At 32.1% G+C, this 25,778-nt stretch overlaps 5 protein-coding genes across 6 annotated transcripts; 3 read left to right on the plus strand and 2 right to left on the minus strand.

Moving 5' to 3' along the window:
• Positions 1-286: 286 nt before the first annotated feature.
• Positions 287-3,929, minus strand: LOC130800419 (zinc finger BED domain-containing protein RICESLEEPER 2-like). Of its 2 annotated transcripts, none has more exons than XM_057663937.1 (4): positions 3,689-3,929; positions 789-3,041; positions 637-710; positions 287-522 (listed from the first exon to the last, which is right to left on the minus strand). In XM_057663937.1, the coding sequence occupies exons 2-4, from the start codon at positions 3,034-3,036 to the stop codon at positions 511-513; spliced, it is 2,334 nt and encodes a 777-aa protein (XP_057519920.1). In that variant the 5' UTR covers positions 3,037-3,041; positions 3,689-3,929; the 3' UTR covers positions 287-510. The 2 variants fall into 2 exon arrangements, with proteins under 2 accessions (XP_057519920.1, XP_057519919.1); XM_057663936.1 differs by having other exon boundaries at positions 616-710.
• Positions 3,930-6,048: 2,119 nt separating this feature from the next.
• LOC130800421 (NEDD8-specific protease 1) lies at positions 6,049-8,937 on the plus strand. Its single transcript, XM_057663938.1, has 2 exons — positions 6,049-6,220; positions 7,818-8,937. Exon 2 carries the CDS (start codon positions 7,827-7,829, stop codon positions 8,508-8,510), a length of 684 nt encoding a protein of 227 aa, XP_057519921.1. The 5' UTR covers positions 6,049-6,220; positions 7,818-7,826; the 3' UTR covers positions 8,511-8,937.
• A 2,515-nt stretch (positions 8,938-11,452) lies between these two features.
• On the plus strand, positions 11,453-13,942 carry LOC130800422 (eukaryotic translation initiation factor 5A-5). The gene is made up of 5 exons (XM_057663939.1): positions 11,453-11,699; positions 12,469-12,591; positions 12,677-12,733; positions 13,178-13,252; positions 13,558-13,942. Exons 1-5 carry the CDS (start codon positions 11,577-11,579, stop codon positions 13,660-13,662), a joined length of 483 nt encoding a protein of 160 aa, XP_057519922.1. The 5' UTR covers positions 11,453-11,576; the 3' UTR covers positions 13,663-13,942.
• A 3,265-nt stretch (positions 13,943-17,207) lies between these two features.
• Positions 17,208-19,934, plus strand: LOC130800423 (uncharacterized). The gene is made up of 3 exons (XM_057663940.1): positions 17,208-17,591; positions 19,391-19,510; positions 19,667-19,934. Exons 1-3 carry the CDS (start codon positions 17,240-17,242, stop codon positions 19,819-19,821), a joined length of 627 nt encoding a protein of 208 aa, XP_057519923.1. The 5' UTR covers positions 17,208-17,239; the 3' UTR covers positions 19,822-19,934.
• A 3,079-nt stretch (positions 19,935-23,013) lies between these two features.
• Positions 23,014-25,388, minus strand: LOC130800424 (NAC domain-containing protein 92-like). Its single transcript, XM_057663942.1, has 3 exons — positions 25,211-25,388; positions 23,438-23,557; positions 23,014-23,281 (listed from the first exon to the last, which is right to left on the minus strand). Exons 1-3 carry the CDS (start codon positions 25,341-25,343, stop codon positions 23,127-23,129), a joined length of 408 nt encoding a protein of 135 aa, XP_057519925.1. The 5' UTR covers positions 25,344-25,388; the 3' UTR covers positions 23,014-23,126.
• Positions 25,389-25,778: the final 390 nt, after the last annotated feature.

Genomic DNA, 25,778 nt, shown 5'->3' on the forward strand with positions numbered 1-25,778 from the left:
GAATCTGACATCAGGACCCGAGTCCAAGTAACATTGATCTCAACCACACTGTAAGACATACATACACTAGAAAGCTGGTCATGTAAGTAAAAGATGAAGGATACATAATTCAGCAACTTTAGTCATAATTCACTAATGAGGTAAGATATGAAGTGGAGAAAAGGTTATAAGAAAATTATCATATTCTTACCTCAGACCAAGGTTGATGACTGTAAATCACTGTAGAACAGCATCCAATTTTCTCATAGACATTTGGTAAAAAAACAATGGTGATTCGGAAGAGAAATAACAAACTTAATTCATATGATTGAAGAGCTAACACATCACATCCTATTAAACTAATCATCGTCATGTCCTCTATAGCAGGGTGAATATACACAAGAGAATTAATGATCATAGTAACATCAGATAGCTTGAACCTATCAAGTGCGGCCTCATACTGCACAAATGTCTATTCACTACAAGATAATAATCCTAGTTTAAGTGACAACGATCTTGAATCCTCAAGGCTTACATCAAAACCTGCAAGCAGCATATGATAAAGATGTTAGCACATGGAAATTAGTACCCATGTCACAGATTGAACCAAAGAATGGGAAAATTAGATGTGAACACCTAAAAAGAATCAGTAAGTACACTATCATCATCGTCGTCATAATCAGCATCATCACCAGACCCACTAGGATCCTCAGCTGTGGCAGTTCTGTCATCTGTATTACAGTCAAAGGAAAGTCAAACATCAGAACAAGTATAAATGACTAGAATTAATATCAGATGGAGATGATTACGTGAGTTATCCTCCGCGCCTAGCCAATCCTGAAGACAAAATAAAGCTTGAAGTGTCTCGGGCATAACGGTGCTTTGAACAGAAGATAATGTTTTGTTCCCAAAGGTAAATGCCTCCTTAGAATTAACTGTCAAAACGGGTATAGAAAGAATGTCACGCGCCATCAACGAGAGGTTAGGATATCTCATCGAGTTTCTGCTCCAAAACTCTAGCACATCCAAGTCTGAATTCAAATCGTAACTCCGCTCTTCCAAATAGAGATCCAATTCTGATTTGTTTCCTTGTGATTTTGATGTTGAGCTCAGAAATTGATCATAATCTCCAAACATGTCACCCTCATCATCTACACCCACAAAATTGGTATTGACACCAGATGACGCCAAACCTGATGGGGAAAATTTCATCGATTGCCGTTTATACTCAGCATACAAACAGTAGAGAGTGCTTACAACTTTATCAACACGATCCTCGAAATTGGCTGGACCAAAAAGTTTCATATAGCAATATTCCACAAATTTTACTTTGTAGCGTGGATCTAAGATTGCAGCACATGATAAAATCAAGTTATTCTCACTCCAGAAGTCATCAAATTTTGCTTGTAAAGCTGTAACAGCATGAGCCAAGAATGTATTTGGACCTTTTGCTATTTCCGTCAAGCGACAATGAATTGTCAGCAAACCCTTTAGAAAAGAGTTAGCTGTTGGGCTATGGCTGCCAGAATATGAGCTAGTTACATCATAAAGAACCCTTAGAAATTTATGAATAATGCTCAACTTCTGCCACTCTTCTTTAGAAAGAGACAGGTTATTTAGTTCTTGTTTGGACTCTAGAAGCTTGAACACACTCTTATAGTAAAGGGTACGATCAATTAGTTTATAAGTTGAATTCCATCTATATATTACATCAAGCCTGAGTCTTTTCATCACTTGCAATTCAAAGGTCCTCTCAGCAAGATCAAAGAACTTCTTCCTTTGAAGTGGGGATTTGTTGACATACTTTACCAACTCACGGATTCTATCAACAATGTCATCAACCAACTTCAAGGCGGATTGCGCAAGAAAGTTCAGTATATGAGTGTAGCACTTAATTTGAAAAAAGGGACCATCACTAAGAGTAGTGTTTTTTGTGAGGAGACCCCTCTTAATGGAAGAAACTGTGGACTCGTCATAAGAGGCTTCATCGACTGTGATTGTAAAGGTCTTACTTTCGATGTTGTACTGCGATGATAAGCATGCCAATTCATCTGCAATAAATGTTCCATCATATGGGGGTGCCAAAGCTTTAAAACACAAAACCCTTCTTTGCAATTTCCAACATTCATCAATGAATTGTGTAGTAACACAAATATAGTCATCTTTCGTGTCTCTAGCTTTCAAATTACCAACAGTCAGACATATGCGGCCAGGGGCTTTCGCCAACATATCTTTGATGTTGTCCCTATTTTTCAAATACATAGAAAAAAGTTCTCTTCTAACAATTGCCCGATTGAATGGCTTGAATTGGGGGCATGCTTTAGCCATCATCGATCGGAACCCACTCTCTTCTACAAAGCTAAATGGGTGGGATCCTTTGATGATACAAACTGATATATATCTTTGAAGCTCATCTTGGTCAACCTGACCATTTTCAATTGATTTGCTTCCTTCAGCCAAATTCTCGCCATCAGTAGCGTATTTCAAGCTACTTGTTCCATTTACCTCCTTCGGGGCATTATCTAAATTGTTCCCTTCAACTAGCTTCACGTCAGGAAGGAAGTATTGTTCTATGTTACCTGTAAATGTTACACGTTTCGAACACTTATCCAGATGACGCTTTAAATGAGACGTCCCATTTTTGGAAGCTGCAGACAGAACCAACTTACAGTGCTTGCACTTGGCCTTTGCATCATTCATATTGGGAGCTGGAAACAACTCATATTCCTGCCAAACCTTCGAGATTCTTTTCCCAAGCTTGATACTAGGTCCACTTCCTTCAAAGTCACTAAACCCGACATCCATTGAGATTGGTTGCACGTCCATTGCTATGCGCTTCGCACACCTTTCCACATGGCGCTTCAAATGAGATGTTCCACTCCTAGGTGTAGCGCTAAAAACAGACTCACAGTGTATGCATTTTGCTTTTCCTTCGCTTTTTCTTTCACAAGGCATCTTTTCGAAATGATCCCACACCAGTGATCTCTTCTTCCTACTACTGTCATATTCAACAAGTCCATTCTTTCCATCTATTAATGCAATCATATTCCCATCCATGGCACCTACACCATTGAAATTGAAAAACAACTAGGTAAAGAACAAAAAGCATTTAACACTACAATACTAATAAGGAAAATTTACTTTTACAAATCCTACTTTACCCTTGATTTTCAAAACTTTGTATTTATCAAAAATAAACGAAATGTGTGATTCCAAATAGGAAACCAACCGAATTTTCCTACTAATAAAGGTGCAGCACTGAAATCAAATATATCTGATATAGAAATATATAAACACATGCACAAAATTGAACAACAACAACAACAACAATACAAAAGCCTTGATGAATCAAGAAATTCTATTATAAATGTGAATACAAATGATCCCCAATGGTAAAAATTCAATTACAATCAGTGATATACAAAATTGAAGAAAAGGGTTCATTATCAATCACACAAACTTACATGAAACCATCAAAATACGACTTCCTACTGCAAATCTATAGCTCAATCGAATTAAGAAACCAAAAACAATGAATATATCTACTGATGAAATATACAATATAGCCACAGATTCTACAAAAAACAAGAAATGGGTATAAGTCAAACCCTCGTAAATCACAACAGACTAGTAGAAAAACAAAAACAATTGAGATCAAACAAATTGTGAATAAAACTGAAAAGAAATTAGGGTTTCAAATCAACTTTACCTTCAGAAGCATACAAGTGACGAATTGGTACCCTGATGGTGTCAGATATTGGATAATTTTACCTGATAATTGAAATTGATAAGGGAATTAAAAGGTTTCGGAAGAAAAACGTGCAATTTCGAAAGTTTTGGTGGGAAGAAGTGAAATTCGATTTGGAGGGAAGTGCAGTGGGCATTTGGAGAACTGAAATTGAGAACTTGTCGCAGTTATTGGGATGTGCTACTATTATAAGTACTACCCTTTACTATTCACTTCTTAGATCAATATACTATACGAGTATTATACGTGGAAGCAGTATTTTTATTTTTATTTCTATTTCTAGGGAAAATGCCCTAAGGGCTAAGAGCATGTTAACAATGGAGTATCAAAGAAATTAAAATATACTGCATGAAATATTTTTTTAACAATATTGATATCGATATAGTTTTCTTTTCTTAGCTCAAATACATCACCAATACAGTTTTACTAGTCAATCAATAAACATAAAATCAATATATGTTTATATTGGTACACGTGTGTGTTAATCTTGTGATTTTCATGCCTATTCGTCTAATGATTGTTTTAGGTTGTTCTTAAGAGTTCATTCTTCTTCTGGTCTTTACACTTCAAGCCCCGTTTTTCGTATTTAGTATCATAGCTTTTTGTCGAAATTAGATTTAACATAGACAAGAAGATAGATAGTTGTTAATAAAAATTAGGTCGATTGAAGACTTGTTGGTTCATTGACATTAATTAGATTTTTGAGAGCAAATAAGTTTAGAGGAAAATGAATCATTGAGCAGTTATTCATATGATCTCCACAACGCTCAAACGATTGAAGTATGCGAACTACGACTAGTTTTTTGAAAAAAGTGGCTAGTTTTTATCGATTTGCGGTTATGCGGGCTAGTTTCTGCCAACAGTTCCACCGGTCCGTGTGTTCTTTTTTTAAAAAAAATTGATTGTCAGTAATTCGAAACCTAGCACAAACGATTTTGGTTCTAGGATTTCTTCAGCAGTTCGAGATCGGATCAGTTCCTGATAACCCACCCCGTGGCCATCACTAGCCTTGCCATACGTTGCTCTCTTGGGAAAAGACAGCAAATAACGCATTGTCCCCTTTACCGATTTTGGTTTTTACAAGCCCTTACAAGTTTGTTCGATTATCAAGCCAAACTATCATTGTTTTTAACCAAATACTTTTGTGGTAATATGTTTGAACCCGTGACAAGTAAAACATTCCTAATCATGCTTATTTCTAGTACCTACCATTTATGACGAGTAAAATTATCATAAATCATACTCATGCCAACCTGCATGAGTACATTCATGAAATCATCTTATAACCATCATCCAACTAGGCATAGCCATCATGGGTATATTCGTAAATTCCTTATAAGTTGACTCCTCCCCGCCGCATATTACATTATTCCAAGCCTATATCTACCTTATTTACATTTTATATTTGAGGCTAAGGATGATTACGGGTTGGATCTAAATCAGATCCAAATGAACCCAAATCCATATCTACAAATCCAATTTGTTAGGACTTTGATATGGATCCACGAATCCCATAGATCCAGGATTGGATCTAGGACGAAGCTTATTTTCAGAACTTTACTTGAATTTTACTTTGTCTTGCAATGCTAATAAAGATTTAGACTTTAATTATTGATAATAGTATATAAATTATCTATTATAATCTAGAATACGTCTAATAATATTATGATCCTACAAAGATCTAAATTACAAATGTCTTTTGAATATCAATCTAGTTTCAAAAGTTTATAACATAAACAAAAGTTTCTTTATAACATAAACTAACATTCATAATAGCACTACTTAGTTACTATTAAAGTAAATTAATAAACCTTTAATATTTTGTATAAATAAAATTCATTTTCATTTTCATAATTTTAATTTGATTACTTAAATATTTCACGAAACTAATTTAAAATTAGTCAAAACTTCGATTATAAAGCTAATTTTTCATAACCTAAGAGTTATATACAATCAACTAAGTCAATGTGCATTATTTCAAATTACAATTTGAAATTTTTTTCTTAAATAAAAAATGTAGAATAAAAGTGTATAAATTAAAAAAAATTCTCAAATGAGATAGCAGTACGGACGTGAGACCACCTCTATAGCCTATAAGGATGATCCAATTTATACTTTTAGTCTTAATTGATTAATTATTACATAGATAACTTATAATATTAAATTAAGCACTTATGATTATCTTTGTTCGTTTTATGATCTATGTCATATAAGATTAACTAATAAATTAATTACCAAATAAAACCTAAGAACTTAGGCCCTACTAGGTTTATCGAGTGGACTCAAGGAAGTTGTGGAAGTTCCAATTTCCTCGATTTTTTTTTTTTTTTTTTTTGTATATTTCCCCTTGGATCTTATTCCAATTTCCTTCTTTCATTTTTGTAACTTTTCTCTGAAATTCCTGCTTCACATATCGAATCAGGAAGGTGATTCTGGAAACTGGGAAGCATAAAGCATTTCATTGTTGAATTCTACAGACTGCAATTTGCAAAGGTAAGTTATCTATTCCATTTTTATTCCATTCTTTTTATTTACAATTTCTTCGTAATACAAATTACAAGTATTCCTTTTATTTATGCACTGAAAACCTTAGTTCTTCAATTTTCTATTTCGTTGTCAATTTTGTATTACTTAATTGGTAAATTCGACTATCAAATCATTAACGATTTAGATATAGTTCATCTTTTTGAGATGTTAAGTTGATTTACGATTCTTGACTCATCGGATTAATTTTGCAAACTTTTTTTCCGAGAACAAGACTAAGTTCTTGTTAATGCTAATTCTTGTGAATGTTGAAAACTTTTCAATCTGTTGGATGTAAATGAAAAGATTTAAACGATTTTTGAATCAAAGGAATAACAGGAAGAAAAAAAAAACGTAAGAAAGGGATAGAAGTAGTCGCGAGGTGCGAGTGAGAGTGCGACCATCTTTACGGTTGCGGCCTTTTTGGCTAGGTTTTTGGTTTGAAGTGCGATTTTATGATTATGACCATTTGACACTGTTTAATTTTCGGAAGTATTTCTGATTTATGGTGATTTTTATTGGGGATGTTACTTAGTGGTGGAATCCTTCCTGATTGTAAGTGGCTGTTTAGGGGGTGGTTCAATTTTACATTCTATTTGTTATTGCCTGTATAAAGGCCTTTCTACTATTCTAGCTCAGACAGACCATTCTACACATATTATCATCCAAAGACAATGAGTATACTGTAGAAAGGCCATCCTAGCTTGTTGTGAGGGTGAGTGTGAACCTTTGGTTAGTCTTGGTGTATATTTGTACCATAGTGCAAACAACAAGGCCGCATCACCTTATCGCAAGTGTATAGTATAGATTTTTCAGTTTACTAAGACCGATATACAGGCTGCAATGCATTGATTGCCATGAAATCCGTTTTGCGACCGTTACCGCGACCGTATTTATGTACTATTGATATGATATATCCCATGTGTAGTGCATTCTCTCTTTTTATGTCAAGAAAGCTTCTAGCTCACAATTTTGTCGTAAAAGAAATCGGTTGATTCTAATTTGAAAGTATTAGCTCTGGTCTCTCATTTGTTATAACCTGCATCCTTCTTTACTCTAAAGCTACCACCTCAGCCAATCTGAGACCAGCTTTCTATGTTGTTACTGAACATGGGTTATAATGATTGAAGCAGTCTTGCATTTAGTGTCGAACATGGCTATTTTACTGAAATTATTCGTATGCTTGTCGAAAATGAAACTAAAATGTACATGAGAGGATCTGTTATGGATACTTGAAGTGAAATACAGTCTTAGGAGCATATTTCTTACATGCATATTGTTTTAATATTTCATACTTTGTTTTTCCTTAGTAGATGGACATCGACGATACCCAATTAGCATCCATTTTGATGGTGACTGCTAGAGTACTTACAACTCCCAAGTCCTATGTGTAGTCTGTAAATGTTTGTGTTTTTTTTGGAGCCTTCTTAGTCATTAGCCCGACATCTGACCTACATTTTATTGGATATCCATGTCCTCTTGTTAGTTTCCATGTCTTCAAATCATATTTCAACTGAAAAATCACCTGACATTATTATATGTTCATGTTTTCTGTATTTTTTATCAGCTTCCGGACATGGTGAGATCATTTGAAGACGAAATTATCCTTAGCTACAATGACCTGGTGCTTCGACGCTCTGACTTAAGCATCCTTAGTGGACCACGTTTTCTCAACGACCGTATTATCGAGTTCTACTTCAGCTATCTACCCTTAATCTATCCTTCCAATGACATCTATCTCGTACCACCTTCAATTGCTTTCTGGTTGCAAAACTGTACAGATGAAGAAACCTTAAAAGATTTCGCTGAGCCTCTAAATCTACCTGCTAAAACCCTAGTCATATTTGCAGTCAACAACAACGACGATGTTACTGCAGCTGAGGCTGGAACTCATTGGAGTTTGCTTGTATTTTACAGATTTGCAAACGTATTTGTTCATCATGATAGCTTAAGGGGATCAAACTGTGCGTATTCCAGAAAGCTTTATGAATCTGTAGCAAGGTACATGGGTAACTCGGACTCTCATATCCCCTATTTAGAGAACGAGCTCTCCCCTCAACAACAAAATGGCTATGACTGTGGATTGTTTGTAATTGCCATTGCAGAAGTTATATGCAAATGGTACACGAGCAGTAATCGTGTTGATGGGGAACATCTTTGGTATTCTGATGTAAAGGAGCAGGTAACGCCTTCGTCTGTTTCAGAAATGCGTGGCGGGATTCTGAATTTGATTAAAGGACTTATGTTTGCTGAGAACTAGAACATTTCGACACGGCCATTTACATTGTGAATACAACAGTTTTGCAAAAAAAAATTGTGTGGAGGTAAATGTCAGAATGTGACTAACGCGCTATCGACTTTACAGGTTAAGGTTTAGATCAAACTTTGTGCTGTGCTACTCCATGATTGTGTACTTTGATATGTTAATGCTTAGTAAAATTTCATTTTCTCTATCCCATCATCTTGTATTCTTGTCCCACATAGCATAGTTGATGGGTTTCAAAACCTTTAAGTTAGAGTTTGATTAGGATATTATTCAACATATTCCTAAGTCCTAACAATCGATCATGACCATTCCAAACTTTTTATGGTATGAAAATAAATACATGCTCATAATAAAATACTATATGCTAGTAATATTGTACCATTTGATAAGTATTGTAATTATGATATTTGTCATTTTCTAACTCTGTTATTATATTATATATGTTGATTTGGTCATTGTTATTTCTTTAACACCATGAACAATAGTTTCTTATATGGCAAGTACAAAGGCATAACATATGCCAACACCATGACCACATATCTCTCCATCACGCCTTTAAACGTTTGTGCTTTCTATTTGGGGGTGGTTGGCAGGTGAGAATGAAAATTGAAAGACTTTAATTAAGACTTATGATGACACATCCGCACTGAAAAATCAAGAATGCCATACTTTTGAGTTTAAATTATTCACAATTTCTCAATTTATATGTTTAAATTAAGATGAAGGTATTTCCTTTTTCAAGGTTAAAACTTAAAACATTGAACTAACTTTTCGTCTCTCTTCATCTCATCTACAAATCATTTTCAATTTTTCATTCACTTTCACTAGCTTAAATAAAAAATTAATATAAAAACTTTAAATATATTTATATTAATTATAAAAAAGCAATAATAAGTATTTTCTTTTAAGTTGAAAGGTTGATATTGAGAATTAGGTGTTGTCTCTGTTGTAGCAAATACGCTTTTTTCATAATTAATTTTTAAGTTCGTTCTCATCTAACTTATCCTTCTTTCAGTCTATCTTGAAATCTAATAAAAATTAAAAAGTTGAAATTGTATAATTACCCAAAATGAATATTAGGAGATATTTTATTTTTAAAAATAAAAGAGAGGGAGGAAAATAAGATATTATAGTTGAAATTATATGCACCAATAAAGTTTGCATTACATTGTTGGTAATAAAATAGAATTTTCTTTGAACTTTCTTAAAAAGAATTTATTATTAAAGGCTTAGAACCGTCCACTAGTGTCCAAGCTAGCGTTGATCGAAAGCCAAATCTACTAAACGAAGTGAGTGACCACCACTTTTTAAGTATGATGATGGTACAAAATCGAATATAACTAAAATAACTTATTATTTCACGTGATTTTTATTTTATAAAATTATTTATAATAATTGTTATTAAGGATTTATCAAAAATATATTTTTTATTATCATAATTGTAGGTAAGATTTTGTATACTATGCCTCTTATACAGTTATACCTCATTATAGGAGAAACTCATGGAAGTCATGTATGGCCTATTTATTTGTCGATATCTATTAATGGGAATCGTAATGAAAAGCTAGCCAAGACTTGACAGACTCGCTTTGAACATAGCCAATTGAAAATTTTGAGGGTTTGGGGTTTTGAGGGTAATATAGCATACCCGTATAGCCTTGTTGATACCTAACGAGTATTCGAAAATTTTAAGTCATTTTTATACATTAATATTCAACCAGCTCTATGAGATATCTAGACCAAGTAATCCTAGACATCACTTGTTATTTTCTCTTTGCATAAGATCTGATGGGTTCTCGACCAAGTCTTGATCATGCCCGATCGAATCCTCTATTGCCAATATCTCATTTACTTTTTGCAATCTATAATATATTTAATGTATTTTTCAATCTTAAAAAATTCTAATCGTACATGATTAAAATTTTTAAAAAAACATTATTATCGTTGCGTTGAGACATATCAATTAAGATATAATTTGACTATATTTCAACTTTAATTTAAAGAAAATACAAATTAAAAGTAATCAATAAATATTTAAAAAAACAAATGATGACAAATGCTCTGAAAACAAATGATGACAATTGCTTTGAATCAATTAATCAAAGAAAAAAAATGACAAGTTGAACCCAATAATGTGAAAGAGGCAAATCGATTTTATTATTTAAATACATATTATTTTATAAGACGATTTCCTTGTGTAATACTATGTTAATATAAGCAAGCTAAATAATACAATCAGTAAAAGTTACTTTCTCTATTCTTTAAAGAAGTTTTAGACAAAATTAACTCTATTTATCTTCATTTTAATATTTTAATAATGCTTATTGTCTCCATATATTTTTTACTTACTTTATTTTAACATTTTTATATTTTTTATGGTCGCCATATGTTTTCTACTAACTTTATAATAAAAGCATTTTTTTATTAGTCTGGTTTCATATTTTTTCTACGAACTTTTTTTTAATAATTTTTTTAATGTGTTATGGTCATGACTTTTTCCTTATCAAATTTATTATTTAATAAAATAATATATATACTATTTAAAAGATTTTATTTTCGTAATTTTCATAAATATTCTTTGTGGAAACTTCATTAAAAAACGGAAGGAGTATTAGAATATAAACTCTTTATTTTTAGACCACCTCACCGATATACACTCACAACTCACAAAAGTTGATTTATTTTAATACAAGTATGGCATAATCGCATGGTAAGATCATCTTCATTGGGTTGACTCATACATTTAGAATGTTAATACAACCAATTCTAATTTTAAAATATCATTAATAAAAAAGGTAATTATATGAAGTTTGTTCAGACTTCAGATGGTCTAATATCAATTACCAAACGAGCTATTTTTTTAATTACAAATTTGTTCATATTAGGTCAATTTTTAATATGAAATTGAAGAATTAATTTATAAATATTAACTAAAAATCCCAAAGGATACAATAAAAACCTCAAAGGAGGCTTTCGCCACAACCCTCCCTCTTCAGCTCCATCCCTTCAAGTCATCACTCCGTCGAAAACAGAGAAAAAACCCTAACATCAAACAAGATCATGTCTGACGAGGAGCACCATTTCGAATCCAAGGCCGATGCTGGTGCCTCCAAGACTTACCCTCAGCAAGCAGGAACAATCCGTAAGAATGGTCATATTGTCATTAAGAGCCGTCCTTGCAAGGTTTGTTTTTCATCTCTTTTTGATTAATTTTTGTCTAATTTTAATGGGTTTTGCTTTTCTTCTGATGATTTTTTGTTGTAAGTGTCTAATTTTGTTGTAATTTATGGGTTTCTCTCAGATCGGATTAAGATCGGTTTTTGTGGGATATATTGATTGTTGATTCTTATTTGGTGTCTTCTATGTAAGCTCTCACCTGAGTTGTTGGTTAATTGTTTCAAAGTTTTCTAATTTGGTTTTAAGTTTGTTTTTTTTTATGAATTTTTAAGGGTTTTTAAAAGTTTTATGTTCTTTCGATTCGCTGTTATTTAGGGTTTCTCTAGGGTTTTCCCTCTGTTCTTGTGATACTTGTAGGCCTAATTTGCAGATTTGGGGTATTTTGTGTGGCATTATTTCGTTTTACAGAATCCAATTGGTCAAAACACAGCAAGTAAAATGAAACAAAAAAAAGTTTTTCGACGAAAAAGCATTTGATGTAGTGTTCTCCAAAGCAGTGGATTAGGTTTTGTTCAATGGGAATATGGTTCTAAACATGTGGACTTGGGACTTGGGAGTAGGAGAAATTTTATGATATCATTTTTGATCTTTTAATTGTTTTCGAGTGGGATATTGTGTTGATGATGATGATTTTTTATCATTTAATTGCCTAAATGTTCAGGCGGTGAAATTATTTTCTTTAGCATTAGATTGTTGATTATAATTTACTTATATGATTAGTTATGATGCTGAATACAATGTTTTGAAAGGTCTCATTGATAATTTGTTTCTGCAGGTTGTTGAGGTTTCAACCTCCAAGACCGGAAAGCATGGACATGCCAAATGTCACTTCGTTGCTATCGACATCTTCAATGGGAAGAAGCTGGAAGATATTGTCCCATCATCCCATAACTGTGATGTATGAATGTTGTTTTGATCTATTTCAAGGCTGTATTGTGTTCGAGTCTCGGTCGTGTGCTGATGGCCTTCTTTTGTGTTTGCAGGTGCCCCATGTTTCTCGTAATGACTACCAGCTGATTGATATCTCCGAGGATGGATTTGTAAGTTATACAGCCTAAGTTTTTTTACTAGTATAGTTGTATATCATCATTTATCATGGTACTTCAAGAGATGTTCATTCGGGTTATTAGGTCAATTAGGTTTTGTTCAATGGGAATATGGTTCTAAACATGTGGACTTGGGAGTAGGAGAAAAAACATTTGATGTAGGTGTTTTGTTTTGGTCGGTTCAGAATCGGGTCTTGTTTTCACATTGGTTTTTTACATTATTATAAATTCATTTTGAAGTCAGGTTGAGTTGGGTTTGGTTCTAAGGTCTTGGTAAATATCGGTTCATCGGGTCTGTTTTAATTATCTCTGTCTCTACCTAAGAGAATTTATCTGATTTGGAATACTATACTAATGTTTAGCTCAAGAATTTTGCCAGATTAACGATTTCTAAATGTAAGATTTGTTTTTTAGACAACTATACTTGTGTGATTTCAGGTGAGTTTGCTGACCGAGAGTGGTAGCACCAAGGATGACCTAAGGCTTCCAACCGATGAGACCTTGTTGAAGCAGGTTGGTCTTTTTCCCATTTACCTCCCTACAGCGACACTTCTTTTCGATAAGAGACTGTTTCTTCAATATTCAAATTGAATACTCAGAGAATTATAGCCTTAAAGTTTATCATGTACTCGGTCTCCACCTAAGAGAAATATGAGACATGGAATATTGTACTTTGGTTGTTGTAATTTGTAAAAAATAAATATTGAGGCTGTAATCGCAAAAGTGTTAAAACTTTAAGGCTGTAATTTGCAAATTATTCATTTAAATTTGATTTGTCATGCTTTTCTATTGCGTAATATTGTAATTATTTTGATCAGATCAAGGATGGTTTTGCGGAGGGGAAGGACATGATCGTGAGCGTGATGTGTGCGATGGGAGAGGAGCAAATTTGTGGTGTCAAGGATATTGGTAACAATAAGTAGCCTGTTCCGATCAGTTTGGGTGTGTTGCAAGTGAAGCATAGGAAATTAGAGTATTTACTGTTTAATCTCGCTCCTAAGATGAACTCCTATATTGTTGTGTCATGCCCGAGGCCACATTATTGAACGGTTTCTTTCGGGAGCATTTGTATGTTGCTCCAATCGTCGTTTGTTTTATGATAATATTTCCATCGTTTTGTGTTTGCGTTAAGTGATAAGGTATACATAAAACCGATCTAGTAGAAGTCTTAATACACTTTATATTGCTTTTGTTGATCACTTATCTTTGAGGTCCTCATTTGTTTTTGCTTTGACATCAATTCATGACTTATTTTGTGCTATTCATTTCCTGAAATGTAATAAGCTAGTTTTACACACATAATACTTCTGGTTTTGTGAGGGTATAAAAACGATGCAACTTTTCATGGGTGGACTATCTGCTAGGCCTGGCTCGAAAAATGGGTGGGCTTGGAGATCAGTTTTGAATATTTTTAATATTTGAAATTGGACGGGTAATCCACTCGCTAAATTAAATGGATGGTTAACCACATTAAAATAATACCTACGGCTAAACCCGTCTGCTCTCTTATTTATAAATGTACAATTTTTCTAATTTTTATTTTTAAACTGTATGAGTTGATATAATACACCAAGTGCTCAACTTCTAAGGTTAGATTTTATTTACTTAAATAGTCCAACGTTGTCCACATTTAGAGTTTTAACTTCACTGGTTTATTCTTCATGCACCGTCAAATGCCTCCTTTTATGAGAATATTTCAGTATTTGGGATATTTTGGACATGAAGTAGTACTCCCTCCTATTCAGCTGAACTGTCCCATTTGACTTTTCACACTTGTCGAGGCAACATTTTAACTCTTAATATCTCAAATTATGCTTAATTAAAAATTATAAAAAGTTGATATTAATAATCCTTGTATTGAGACGAATCAAACAAGATCCCATATGACTATGTTTTAACTTATAGATTAAGAGTAAAATACAAATTAAGAGTGATAAGTGAATAGTGCCAAAAAAAAAATGGGACAATTCAGCTGAATAGGAGGTAGTATTATTTTTTTAAGATTGTATTTTAGAATGTTGATTGTGTCCATTTATCTACGGGTTCAGCTCACTAAAAAAAGGCGAATAGCGACAGAAAAATTAGGTCCACAATAATAGGCGGGTTTTTGAAAAATCGAGCCTGTGGGTAAATAGTCTTCATTTTTATCCCGCTATTTATGTATTTTTTTTGGTAATTATTCAACTATTATTCTTTTAATCGTATCTACAGACTCACTTTCCTTTTCATCTTGACCATTTATTGCTATAATCCATTTATTTTTCTCTTATTCTTTGCTTCAATTTCGCTTTACATTAAATTTCGTCCAAATGCAATCGCAGCATTCTGAGAGGGATGTAAATGTATTTAATTTATTGGATATAATGATGATGATATATGAGAATGAAAATGTAATGAAGTTTTACTGGTTCTGATTCATGTCTCAAGGTCCCAAGGAACAGCTGCTTGTTGCTTGATTCTCAACCAAAAATGATTTTCTAGCTCTGCAAATTTTATAAATTCCAAGTATTAGACGTTGAAAGATGCCATTCTCTGTAAATTATTGGTGGTATTTATTTTAATATTGAAAAGTTTTTGACAAATAATATTTTATGGTTAGCTTTTTTTGTTGGTTTGTTTGATGAATTAAAAATATTAGATAATACTATTTTTTAAAAATATTCGGTAAATTTAGGTATTAGATGTTGGTTGTTTATTAAAAAAAATGAATCATATGTGAAAAATCATTAAAAAATCATTACCAAACACATTTTTAGTTTGTTAACCAACTTAAATACTAAAAGTTAAGTAAAAAAAAAATTCAACTCAAAAATCATTTGTCAAACACTATTTTTTTAAGAAAATTGTAGAATTTCTACGTGCAAGGGAGGAGAGAGTATAAATTAAATTCTCGTTGGAGGTGATAAGAATCAAACTCTTATTACAAAAGTGAAAATAAAAATGCTCTATCACAAGTTCAACCCATGACGATGTTTATAAGAATTCAAAATCTTTTAAACTAAGATTAATGTATTGATAAAAGAGTTATAAGAGTTGTACATCAAAATTAACAAGTAAAAATAAGTTTGAGATCAGATAATCAAAATTAATGGAACTTCAATTGTTGTACATGATATGATGATATCTAATACTTTTACGTAGTATATTAATAATTTTTGACAAAACTTGAAAATATTAAAATTTGAGATGACTTAATTGCAAGCACTACTATATGTTTATGTTATCTCGAGTTATATTGGTATTTTCTAAAACTTGAATTTGAAATGTTAGTTAATTAATGTATAATATAATGAATTAATAACATAAAATATATATTTAATTCTTTTAATATGTCATAATTTAAAATATAACAAAAAAAAATGAAATTTATTATACTAATAAACGATTTAAAATGTCATGTGTATATTACACAAGTCTGTGGTCTATATAATTATAAAGGTGAGTATACGGTAAATTTTTTGTTGAGTTGATTTTTTGACATGTGTTAAATATTCCACTTATATAAGGGATATATGTTCAAACCCGTGAAAGATACACGATTGAAAGATTAGTTTTAAGTGAAAAGATACACCATCAATTTCAACGTAAAGTAATACTTAAACATATCAATTAAAGTAAAATTTCAATTTGAACCTATAAGTGATCAATTTTGACGTTAAACTGATCAATTTTGTAAAAAAATCTATACTCAATTGCTTTTTTGTGCTTAATAGATGAAAATGGCTAATAGAAAATCCATTTATTTTTCTCTTATCTCGAGTTATATTGGTATTTTCTAAAACTTGAATTTGAAATGTTAGTTAATTAATGTATAATATAATGAATTAATAACATAAAATATATATTTAATTCTTTTAATATGTCATAATTTAAAATATAACAAAAAAAAAATAAAATTTATTATACTAATAAACGATTTAAAATGTCATGTGTATATTACACAAGTCTGTGGTCTATATAATTATAAAGGTGAGTATACGGTAAATATCTCCATTTGGATCGTAGATGATTTTTTTTTTTTTTTGATTTTGGATGATGATTGTTTTGGTTATGAATTTGTTCGACATATAATTGTCGGTTGGTTTGACAAGCTGAAAATAATAAAAGTAACTGATTTGTTAGCTATTAAACAAATTCTTTAAACTAGTTATTATGTTGATATACAGTAAAAATTAATTGTTAGACTATTTAATATAGGAGAAATAGGTCAAAATCCAATGAAAAAATTACTAAAAAAATCATACTCATAGATTTAGTTGTCTTTTAAGCCTTTTGAGATGACTATTTTTTTTTTACTACTTAACTAGGTAAAATACTTCTATGACATTTTGATTATTCACACATATATCTCACTATCTCCTAAAATATTATTAAGTTGTTATTCGACATAGTTAATCAATTTTAATTTATAACTAAAAATATAAGTAGTCAAATGATATACTTCCAATTTAATTAAAATAATGTTAATGCAATATATCAAAATGTTAGGGATAAAACAATATGGAGTATTTTTTTTACATTCCCAAAATTACGATAGCAACCATATTGCCTATTTGCCTTATTGGTGAATGGATACAGTACAGGCATCCATATCAGATAAACAGAGAAAAAAAAATGAGCAATGCAGCAGATCGAGATAGTGAAAAAGAGGAAAACAACAATCAAAATGGAAAGCCAAGATTCTTCGATAAGAAGGCTAAGAATCTGTGCTGGGCTAAAGCTGATACTGTCCCCGGCCGTCACCCTGACCGTTGGAGAAAGGATGTTGCCGGTAACGTTGTCTGCAAACGTTTCTGCAACTGTTCTGGTTGTCTTTGCTTTGAGTATGATCACATTGTTCCTTTCTCCAAAGGTCATTTCCCCCTTTTCTTTCATGGGTTTTGTTTGATTATTCTTGATAAATCTCAAGTATTGTAATTTAGTTAATTTTGATTTCCATGGTATATATTCTTTTCTGGGTTTTGCTCGATTTTGATTGATCAAGTTCATATATGTTGGTTTGTTCAATTCATTTGTTATATTTTGTTGCTTCAGTGTTAATTTTTTTGGCTTTTTGGTAGATTTTTATCAAGAATTTGTGGCTAACATTTAGTTCTATGGGTTTAACCCTAAGCTCATTAGGAAGTTTTTGGGAATATTTTTATAAAGCATTATTGGCTTGACATGAAGGAGCTGCATAAAATTTGGGGTCTGGACATGAATGATTAAGTCACATCAAATCGCATCTCGAACTGGGTACTTGAGAATACCTCCTGTGGTTTGATGATGTTAAATGGAGTAAGAATACTATACTGTCTCGAATTGTATCTTATGCTTGCTAGTTCCTTCATGGTTTAGCATTTCCGTCAGGATTTTAGTCGAAAATTTGTTGTCTAACAGAGGGTTTAGAAGTCCTATTTCACTTGATTATTTCAAATCTTATCTTGGGCTTTGGTTGACTGTTAAGGCATTATACCAAAGTATGATGAGGCAGTGGCTATTAACCATGGAAAGGCTCTATTTTTGTGGGTAACACAGTGAATTATATCAATGATTCATGCTTAGACATTGACGGTTTGTTTGGTTAGTGGTATTAAATGGTGGTCATGAGAATGATTTATAATGTAAAATATTATCAAAAATTTCATTTCATTCCAATGGTGATGAAACTTTGATCATAAAAAAGTATTTTTGTGTACAAATTTCCATTACCATTTAATACCACTTCTCCCGATGGTAATGCATTGTAATAAATTTTATGAAGAAAATGAGATGATTGAAGTTGGAAAAGCATGATTTTTAAGGTAGTCAATAGATTTTTCAACTAAAATTACACTAGTTTTCATTCCCATTACTACTGTTTAATACCACCTACCAAATGGGCAGTGAAAGTATTAGAATTTTCTTGGAAGGAATGCAATTTTGCAGTGTTGATCTACCTGAAGTTTCCGTTTCAAATAGTTTTTGTTCCTGTGTAATTCTAGGTCTCTTTTTATTCATGCTGCCAATGTGTGCATTTTCTCTTATAGCTTGAGTATTCAGATTGGTCGATAACATAATTACTCCTTCCATCCAGGTATTAAAATTGATTTAAAACGCTATAGGATATCCGGTAAATTTGTCGTGTATCTTGAACTAGTGAGGGTCACAGAGGGATTGTGATTTGTGATTAGTCTACCCTTATATTTAGTGTGCACTTACTTAAAGCCATCTTTGAGGAAAGCTAAGAATTGTCGTAGTGATAGCATCGCTGGAACTGGCCTAAAATCAACCTTAGATGTCTGAAATGTAGTTGCAGTGATTGAAAGTTGAACTCCTTTGACGGATTGACCCGGAAATGAGCCTTTTTGGCGTTACGAAATGCTTCTTGGGCCGTGCTTCTACGAACATATTTCAAGCAAACAATGCTTTATAGATAACTTATTACGTTTGATAGATCAGGTTTGGTTTTGGTACGTGTTACTGCTTTTATGTTTATATAGTTTTTGGAGTTATGGTGGAATGATGGAAATCGGGTTACACCATGTCTGTATACCGAGTTTTTTGGCTTCTGAGCATGTGCAATTGTTTGAAGTTTTGTATGTAGGAAGAGCCTTCTTTTCCTGTTCGTGTCTGACTGTTGAAATCTGTATATGTCAAGGTATGCTTGAACATTGGGAACTTTCATTGTAGGAGGCGAGTCCACAATCGATAATTGTCAGATTCTTCAAACTAGGGTGAACCGTTACAAAGCTGACAAAGAGATTGATCCCAACATATTAAGAGGCTATTCTTGTGATTTGAAATTCACTGGTATGTTATACTGCTTTGCTTTTGTCATATTGTTTGTTATTATTGTAAATTATCGATGTTCATATTTTGTTCATTCGAGCCAAGCAATATTTGTATGTTGGGAATAATTTGCAAAATTTATGGCTAAACTTGTGAGAAATTGATCGATCTATGCAGACAAAGAACTTGACATAATCGAGATGGCAGTGTATGGGGACGTGATAAGACCAGGGAAGCAATGTCGTTGCAGGTCTGTTGCTGAGATGCTCGGAAAATTCAAGGGCAAAGATCATATGGCGCCTTGCAAAATACCCGACTCTGAAAATTCATGATCTTTTATTTACCAAAAATGGTTTGTTGCGTCAATGTAAAACCACAACACCATCATCATTCATCACATTCTTGTTGTTCGAAATTGCTACTTCATTTCTTTTGTTATTGGCTATTGTTTTTTGCTGCTTGGATTCAGGTATACACTTTTGTTCACATTTTTTAAAAATCTTTTTTGTTTTTGAAATACTACTAAAGCAAAAAATGAAATTAAAAACAACAAAATTCATTATTTTCATCCTCTAAAAAAGGAATAAATACAAATATTTTTTTATATAACTTTATCATCCCCCCACCTTTATATGTTTTTCTATTTATAACACATTTGAAAATAAGGAAAGGAAAAAAAGTCATTTTAAAGTGCTTTTTTTTCTTCCTATAGTAATTGGTATTAAATTTAATACATCTATTTATTCATTGTTAAATTTACTATTAATTTTTTTATTTTATTTTGATGACCATACTATCATTCATTTATTAATGTATGAAATATAAAGTTAATCAATTATTTAATTTTATATTTATTATTTGCTTATCATTTTTTATTTGTGATCATGATTATCAATATCTAAATTTGTTTTATTATAAGTAATGAAATTTTAAGATGGAGAGTAGATAGAAAATTTCATGGGATTTGTGATGTGGAAAATAGAGAAATGAAGGAAAATTGAATTTAAAAGATTTTATTTTAAGTGGTTAGTTTTAAAAAAATTTATTCTATTTTATTCTTTCTCTAGCCAGGGGACTTATTTGGCCGCGCTCTCCTTTATGGGTATGAGTTGCTGCTATCCTTTCCTCCCCTGACCTTGTCCATAGTTTTTCTATGAACGGGATATATTGGGTAGGATGAAATATATATATATATATATATATATTCCAGTGAAAACCAAGCTTATATGAGAACCAATCATACTCAAATGCTTTCTAGTAAATGAAATTTATTTCACGATTAAAACGATTTAAAATAGGAGAAATTGTAAAAAATAAACTAATTTCTACTCAATTCGCTCAAAATAAACTCAATTATTTGTTTAATTAAACAAACCCACATATTCGATATAATTGTTGAAAATAAACCCATCTATTGCTTATTACTAATTCTTGACTTACAAAAAATTGATATCAATCATCGATACAAATGTCCACAGCAGAATTGATATCAATCACAGTTTGTCCAAGCTCAATCTCTGCCACTGGTGGACTTCCATTATTGCTCGCATCTCCCACAGAGATTTTGAAGAGGCAACAATCAAAATTACAATTAAATGTATTATTCCCTGTTAAAAATACATTACAATATACGTACACAAACACAAAACAAAGTCATATACATATATAAGTCAATTAGTATACTTAAGATGATGAAACATAGTATATGATGTGCTTAGTGCTTACCAGTATGGCAGTATTTCCAGAGTAAATAAGCAATGAAAATGAGGATGACAAAGAAACTCGGTACCCCCAATCTTGGCAAAGCCAATGCTGCTTAAAAATGTGTTATTGTCTTGAGGATTTTCCATGTTGGTTTTCGCGTCTGAGCTTGGTTGCATAAACTAATTTTTTGGGCTGAAAATGGATGAGTAAATATCGAAATGTGCGTGTATATTTAAAAGCACAAATAACCCTTCAGACCAAAAGAAAGAAAGCAGAGCAATTTTGCTCTGCTTTCTTTCTTTTGGTCTGAAGGGTTATTTGTGCTTTTAAATATACACGCACATTTCGATATTTACTCATCCATTTTCAGCCCAAAAAATTAGTTTATGCAACCAAGCTCAGACGCGAAAACCAACATGGAAAATCCTCAAGACAATAACACATTTTTAAGCAGCATTGGCTTTGCCAAGATTGGGGTACCGAGTTTCTTTGTCATCCTCATTTTCATTGCTTATTTACTCTGGAAATACTGCCATACTGGTAAGCACTAAGCACATCATATACTATGTTTCATCATCTTAAGTATACTAATTGACTTATATATGTATATGACTTTGTTTTGTGTTTGTGTACGTATATTGTAATGTATTTTTAACAGGGAATAATACATTTAATTGTAATTTTGATTGTTGCCTCTTCAAAATCTCTGTGGGAGATGCGAGCAATAATGGAAGTCCACCAGTGGCAGAGATTGAGCTTGGACAAACTGTGATTGATATCAATTCTGCTGTGGACATTTGTATCGATGATTGATATCAATTTTTTGTAAGTCAAGAATTAGTAATAAGCAATAGATGGGTTTATTTTCAACAATTATATCGAATATGTGGGTTTGTTTAATTAAACAAATAATTGAGTTTATTTTGAGCGAATTGAGTAGAAATTAGTTTATTTTTTACAATTTCTCCTATTTTAAATCGTTTTAATCGTGAAATAAATTTCATTTACTAGAAAGCATTTGAGTATGATTGGTTCTCATATAAGCTTGGTTTTCACTGGAATATATATATATATATATATATATTTCATCCTACCCAATATATCCCGTTCATAGAAAAACTATGGACAAGGTCAGGGGAGGAAAGGATAGCAGCAACTCATACCCATAAAGGAGAGCGCGGCCAAATAAGTCCCCTGGCTAGAGAAAGAATAAAATAGAATAAATTTTTTTAAAACTAACCACTTAAAATAAAATCTTTTAAATTCAATTTTCCTTCATTTCTCTATTTTCCACATCACAAATCCCATGAAATTTTCTATCTACTCTCCATCTTAAAATTTCATTACTTATAATAAAACAAATTTAGATATTGATAATCATGATCACAAATAAAAAATGATAAGCAAATAATAAATATAAAATTAAATAATTGATTAACTTTATATTTCATACATTAATAAATGAATGATAGTATGGTCATCAAAATAAAATAAAAAAATTAATAGTAAATTTAACAATGAATAAATAGATGTATTAAATTTAATACCAATTACTATAGGAAGAAAAAAAAGCACTTTAAAATGACTTTTTTTCCTTTCCTTATTTTCAAATGTGTTATAAATAGAAAAACATATAAAGGTGGGGGGATGATAAAGTTATATAAAAAAATATTTGTATTTATTCCTTTTTTAGAGGATGAAAATAATGAATTTTGTTGTTTTTAATTTCATTTTTTGCTTTAGTAGTATTTCAAAAACAAAAAAGATTTTTAAAAAATGTGAACAAAAGTGTATACCTGAATCCAAGCAGCAAAAAACAATAGCCAATAACAAAAGAAATGAAGTAGCAATTTCGAACAACAAGAATGTGATGAATGATGATGGTGTTGTGGTTTTACATTGACGCAACAAACCATTTTTGGTAAATAAAAGATCATGAATTTTCAGAGTCGGGTATTTTGCAAGGCGCCATATGATCTTTGCCCTTGAATTTTCCGAGCATCTCAGCAACAGACCTGCAACGACATTGCTTCCCTGGTCTTATCACGTCCCCATACACTGCCATCTCGATTATGTCAAGTTCTTTGTCTGCATAGATCGATCAATTTCTCACAAGTTTAGCCATAAATTTTGCAAATTATTCCCAACATACAAATATTGCTTGGCTCGAATGAACAAAATATGAACATCGATAATTTACAATAATAACAAACAATATGACAAAAGCAAAGCAGTATAACATACCAGTGAATTTCAAATCACAAGAATAGCCTCTTAATATGTTGGGATCAATCTCTTTGTCAGCTTTGTAACGGTTCACCCTAGTTTGAAGAATCTGACAATTATCGATTGTGGACTCGCCTCCTACAATGAAAGTTCCCAATGTTCAAGCATACCTTGACATATACAGATTTCAACAGTCAGACACGAACAGGAAAAGAAGGCTCTTCCTACATACAAAACTTCAAACAATTGCACATGCTCAGAAGCCAAAAAACTCGGTATACAGACATGGTGTAACCCGATTTCCATCATTCCACCATAACTCCAAAAACTATATAAACATAAAAGCAGTAACACGTACCAAAACCAAACCTGATCTATCAAACGTAATAAGTTATCTATAAAGCATTGTTTGCTTGAAATATGTTCGTAGAAGCACGGCCCAAGAAGCATTTCGTAACGCCAAAAAGGCTCATTTCCGGGTCAATCCGTCAAAGGAGTTCAACTTTCAATCACTGCAACTACATTTCAGACATCTAAGGTTGATTTTAGGCCAGTTCCAGCGATGCTATCACTACGACAATTCTTAGCTTTCCTCAAAGATGGCTTTAAGTAAGTGCACACTAAATATAAGGGTAGACTAATCACAAATCACAATCCCTCTGTGACCCTCACTAGTTCAAGATACACGACAAATTTACCGGATATCCTATAGCGTTTTAAATCAATTTTAATACCTGGATGGAAGGAGTAATTATGTTATCGACCAATCTGAATACTCAAGCTATAAGAGAAAATGCACACATTGGCAGCATGAATAAAAAGAGACCTAGAATTACACAGGAACAAAAACTATTTGAAACGGAAACTTCAGGTAGATCAACACTGCAAAATTGCATTCCTTCCAAGAAAATTCTAATACTTTCACTGCCCATTTGGTAGGTGGTATTAAACAGTAGTAATGGGAATGAAAACTAGTGTAATTTTAGTTGAAAAATCTATTGACTACCTTAAAAATCATGCTTTTCCAACTTCAATCATCTCATTTTCTTCATAAAATTTATTACAATGCATTACCATCGGGAGAAGTGGTATTAAATGGTAATGGAAATTTGTACACAAAAATACTTTTTTATGATCAAAGTTTCATCACCATTGGAATGAAATGAAATTTTTGATAATATTTTACATTATAAATCATTCTCATGACCACCATTTAATACCACTAACCAAACAAACCGTCAATGTCTAAGCATGAATCATTGATATAATTCACTGTGTTACCCACAAAAATAGAGCCTTTCCATGGTTAATAGCCACTGCCTCATCATACTTTGGTATAATGCCTTAACAGTCAACCAAAGCCCAAGATAAGATTTGAAATAATCAAGTGAAATAGGACTTCTAAACCCTCTGTTAGACAACAAATTTTCGACTAAAATCCTGACGGAAATGCTAAACCATGAAGGAACTAGCAAGCATAAGATACAATTCGAGACAGTATAGTATTCTTACTCCATTTAACATCATCAAACCACAGGAGGTATTCTCAAGTACCCAGTTCGAGATGCGATTTGATGTGACTTAATCATTCATGTCCAGACCCCAAATTTTATGCAGCTCCTTCATGTCAAGCCAATAATGTTTTATAAAATATTCCCAAAAACTTCCTAATGAGCTTAGGGTTAAACCCATAGAACTAAATGTTAGCCACAAATTCTTGATAAAAATCTACCAAAAAGCCAAAAAAATTAACACTGAAGCAACAAAATCTAAAAAATGAATTGAACAAACCTGCAACTGTGGGTACCTTGGTGGGTTGGAAGGAAGGCTTATTGTTATTGGTGAGGCGATATTCATGCATAATCCAATTAGTTTTTTCACCCTTGGGTGATCTTCCAAGGTAAAAAACAAGTGTCTTTTTCATTCCAATAAGCAATTCACTGCCAAAGATTTGTTTGTCCTTTCCTGTAGTTTTCCAATAACCTGCAACTGTGGCTCTATTTGTTCTTCTCGATCCTTATTTTTCGGCGCCTTTTCCATTTTATCGTCATCCCTATTTTAAATTAATTTAATAAAATGACGAAAATGTCTTTGGACTTAAAATTTTTAAGACTTCTATAAACCACCTCAAACTCACTCGATAACACTTTAATCACTTCAAAAAACACATAATCTACACATAAAATTAATCGGAGCTAAAGTGCGACTGAACCTTGGAGGAGTCGTTAAAAAAAACTCGAGGTAATTTCTATTTTAATGTAATTCAAACTTTTTTAAAAAAAAAAAAAAAAATTACGAGTCGCACAAAAAGTGTAACAACCCGACTTACCGTTGACTGAGTAAACAGGGTCATCACTAG

This window comes from Amaranthus tricolor, chromosome 14 (assembly GCF_026212465.1).
Source record: "Amaranthus tricolor cultivar Red isolate AtriRed21 chromosome 14, ASM2621246v1, whole genome shotgun sequence".
Taxonomy (NCBI): domain Eukaryota; kingdom Viridiplantae; phylum Streptophyta; class Magnoliopsida; order Caryophyllales; family Amaranthaceae; genus Amaranthus; species Amaranthus tricolor.

Bases quoted from the DNA above. Each gene is read 5' to 3' on its own strand.
- LOC130800423 (XM_057663940.1), top strand. From the start codon at position 17,240: ATGGAGTATTTTTTTTACATTCCCAAAATTACGATAGCAACCATATTG. The intron at 17,592-19,390 runs GTCATTTCCCCC...CTTTCATTGTAG, and splicing joins CATTGTTCCTTTCTCCAAAG to GAGGCGAGTCCACAATCGAT. The intron at 19,511-19,666 runs GTATGTTATACT...CGATCTATGCAG, and splicing joins TTGTGATTTGAAATTCACTG to ACAAAGAACTTGACATAATC.
- LOC130800419 (XM_057663936.1), bottom strand. From the start codon at position 3,036: ATGGATGGGAATATGATTGCATTAATAGATGGAAAGAATGGACTTGTT. The intron at 711-788 runs GTAATCATCTCC...ACTGTAATACAG, and splicing joins AGGCGCGGAGGATAACTCAC to ATGACAGAACTGCCACAGCT.
- LOC130800424 (XM_057663942.1), bottom strand. From the start codon at position 25,343: ATGAAAAAGACACTTGTTTTTTACCTTGGAAGATCACCCAAGGGTGAA. The intron at 23,558-25,210 runs GTTTGTTCAATT...CTTTCATTGTAG, and splicing joins CAAGGTACCCACAGTTGCAG to GAGGCGAGTCCACAATCGAT. The intron at 23,282-23,437 runs GTATGTTATACT...CGATCTATGCAG, and splicing joins TTGTGATTTGAAATTCACTG to ACAAAGAACTTGACATAATC.
- LOC130800421 (XM_057663938.1), top strand. From the start codon at position 7,827: ATGGTGAGATCATTTGAAGACGAAATTATCCTTAGCTACAATGACCTG.
- LOC130800422 (XM_057663939.1), top strand. From the start codon at position 11,577: ATGTCTGACGAGGAGCACCATTTCGAATCCAAGGCCGATGCTGGTGCC. The intron at 12,734-13,177 runs GTAAGTTATACA...GTGTGATTTCAG, and splicing joins ATATCTCCGAGGATGGATTT to GTGAGTTTGCTGACCGAGAG. The intron at 13,253-13,557 runs GTTGGTCTTTTT...TATTTTGATCAG, and splicing joins ATGAGACCTTGTTGAAGCAG to ATCAAGGATGGTTTTGCGGA.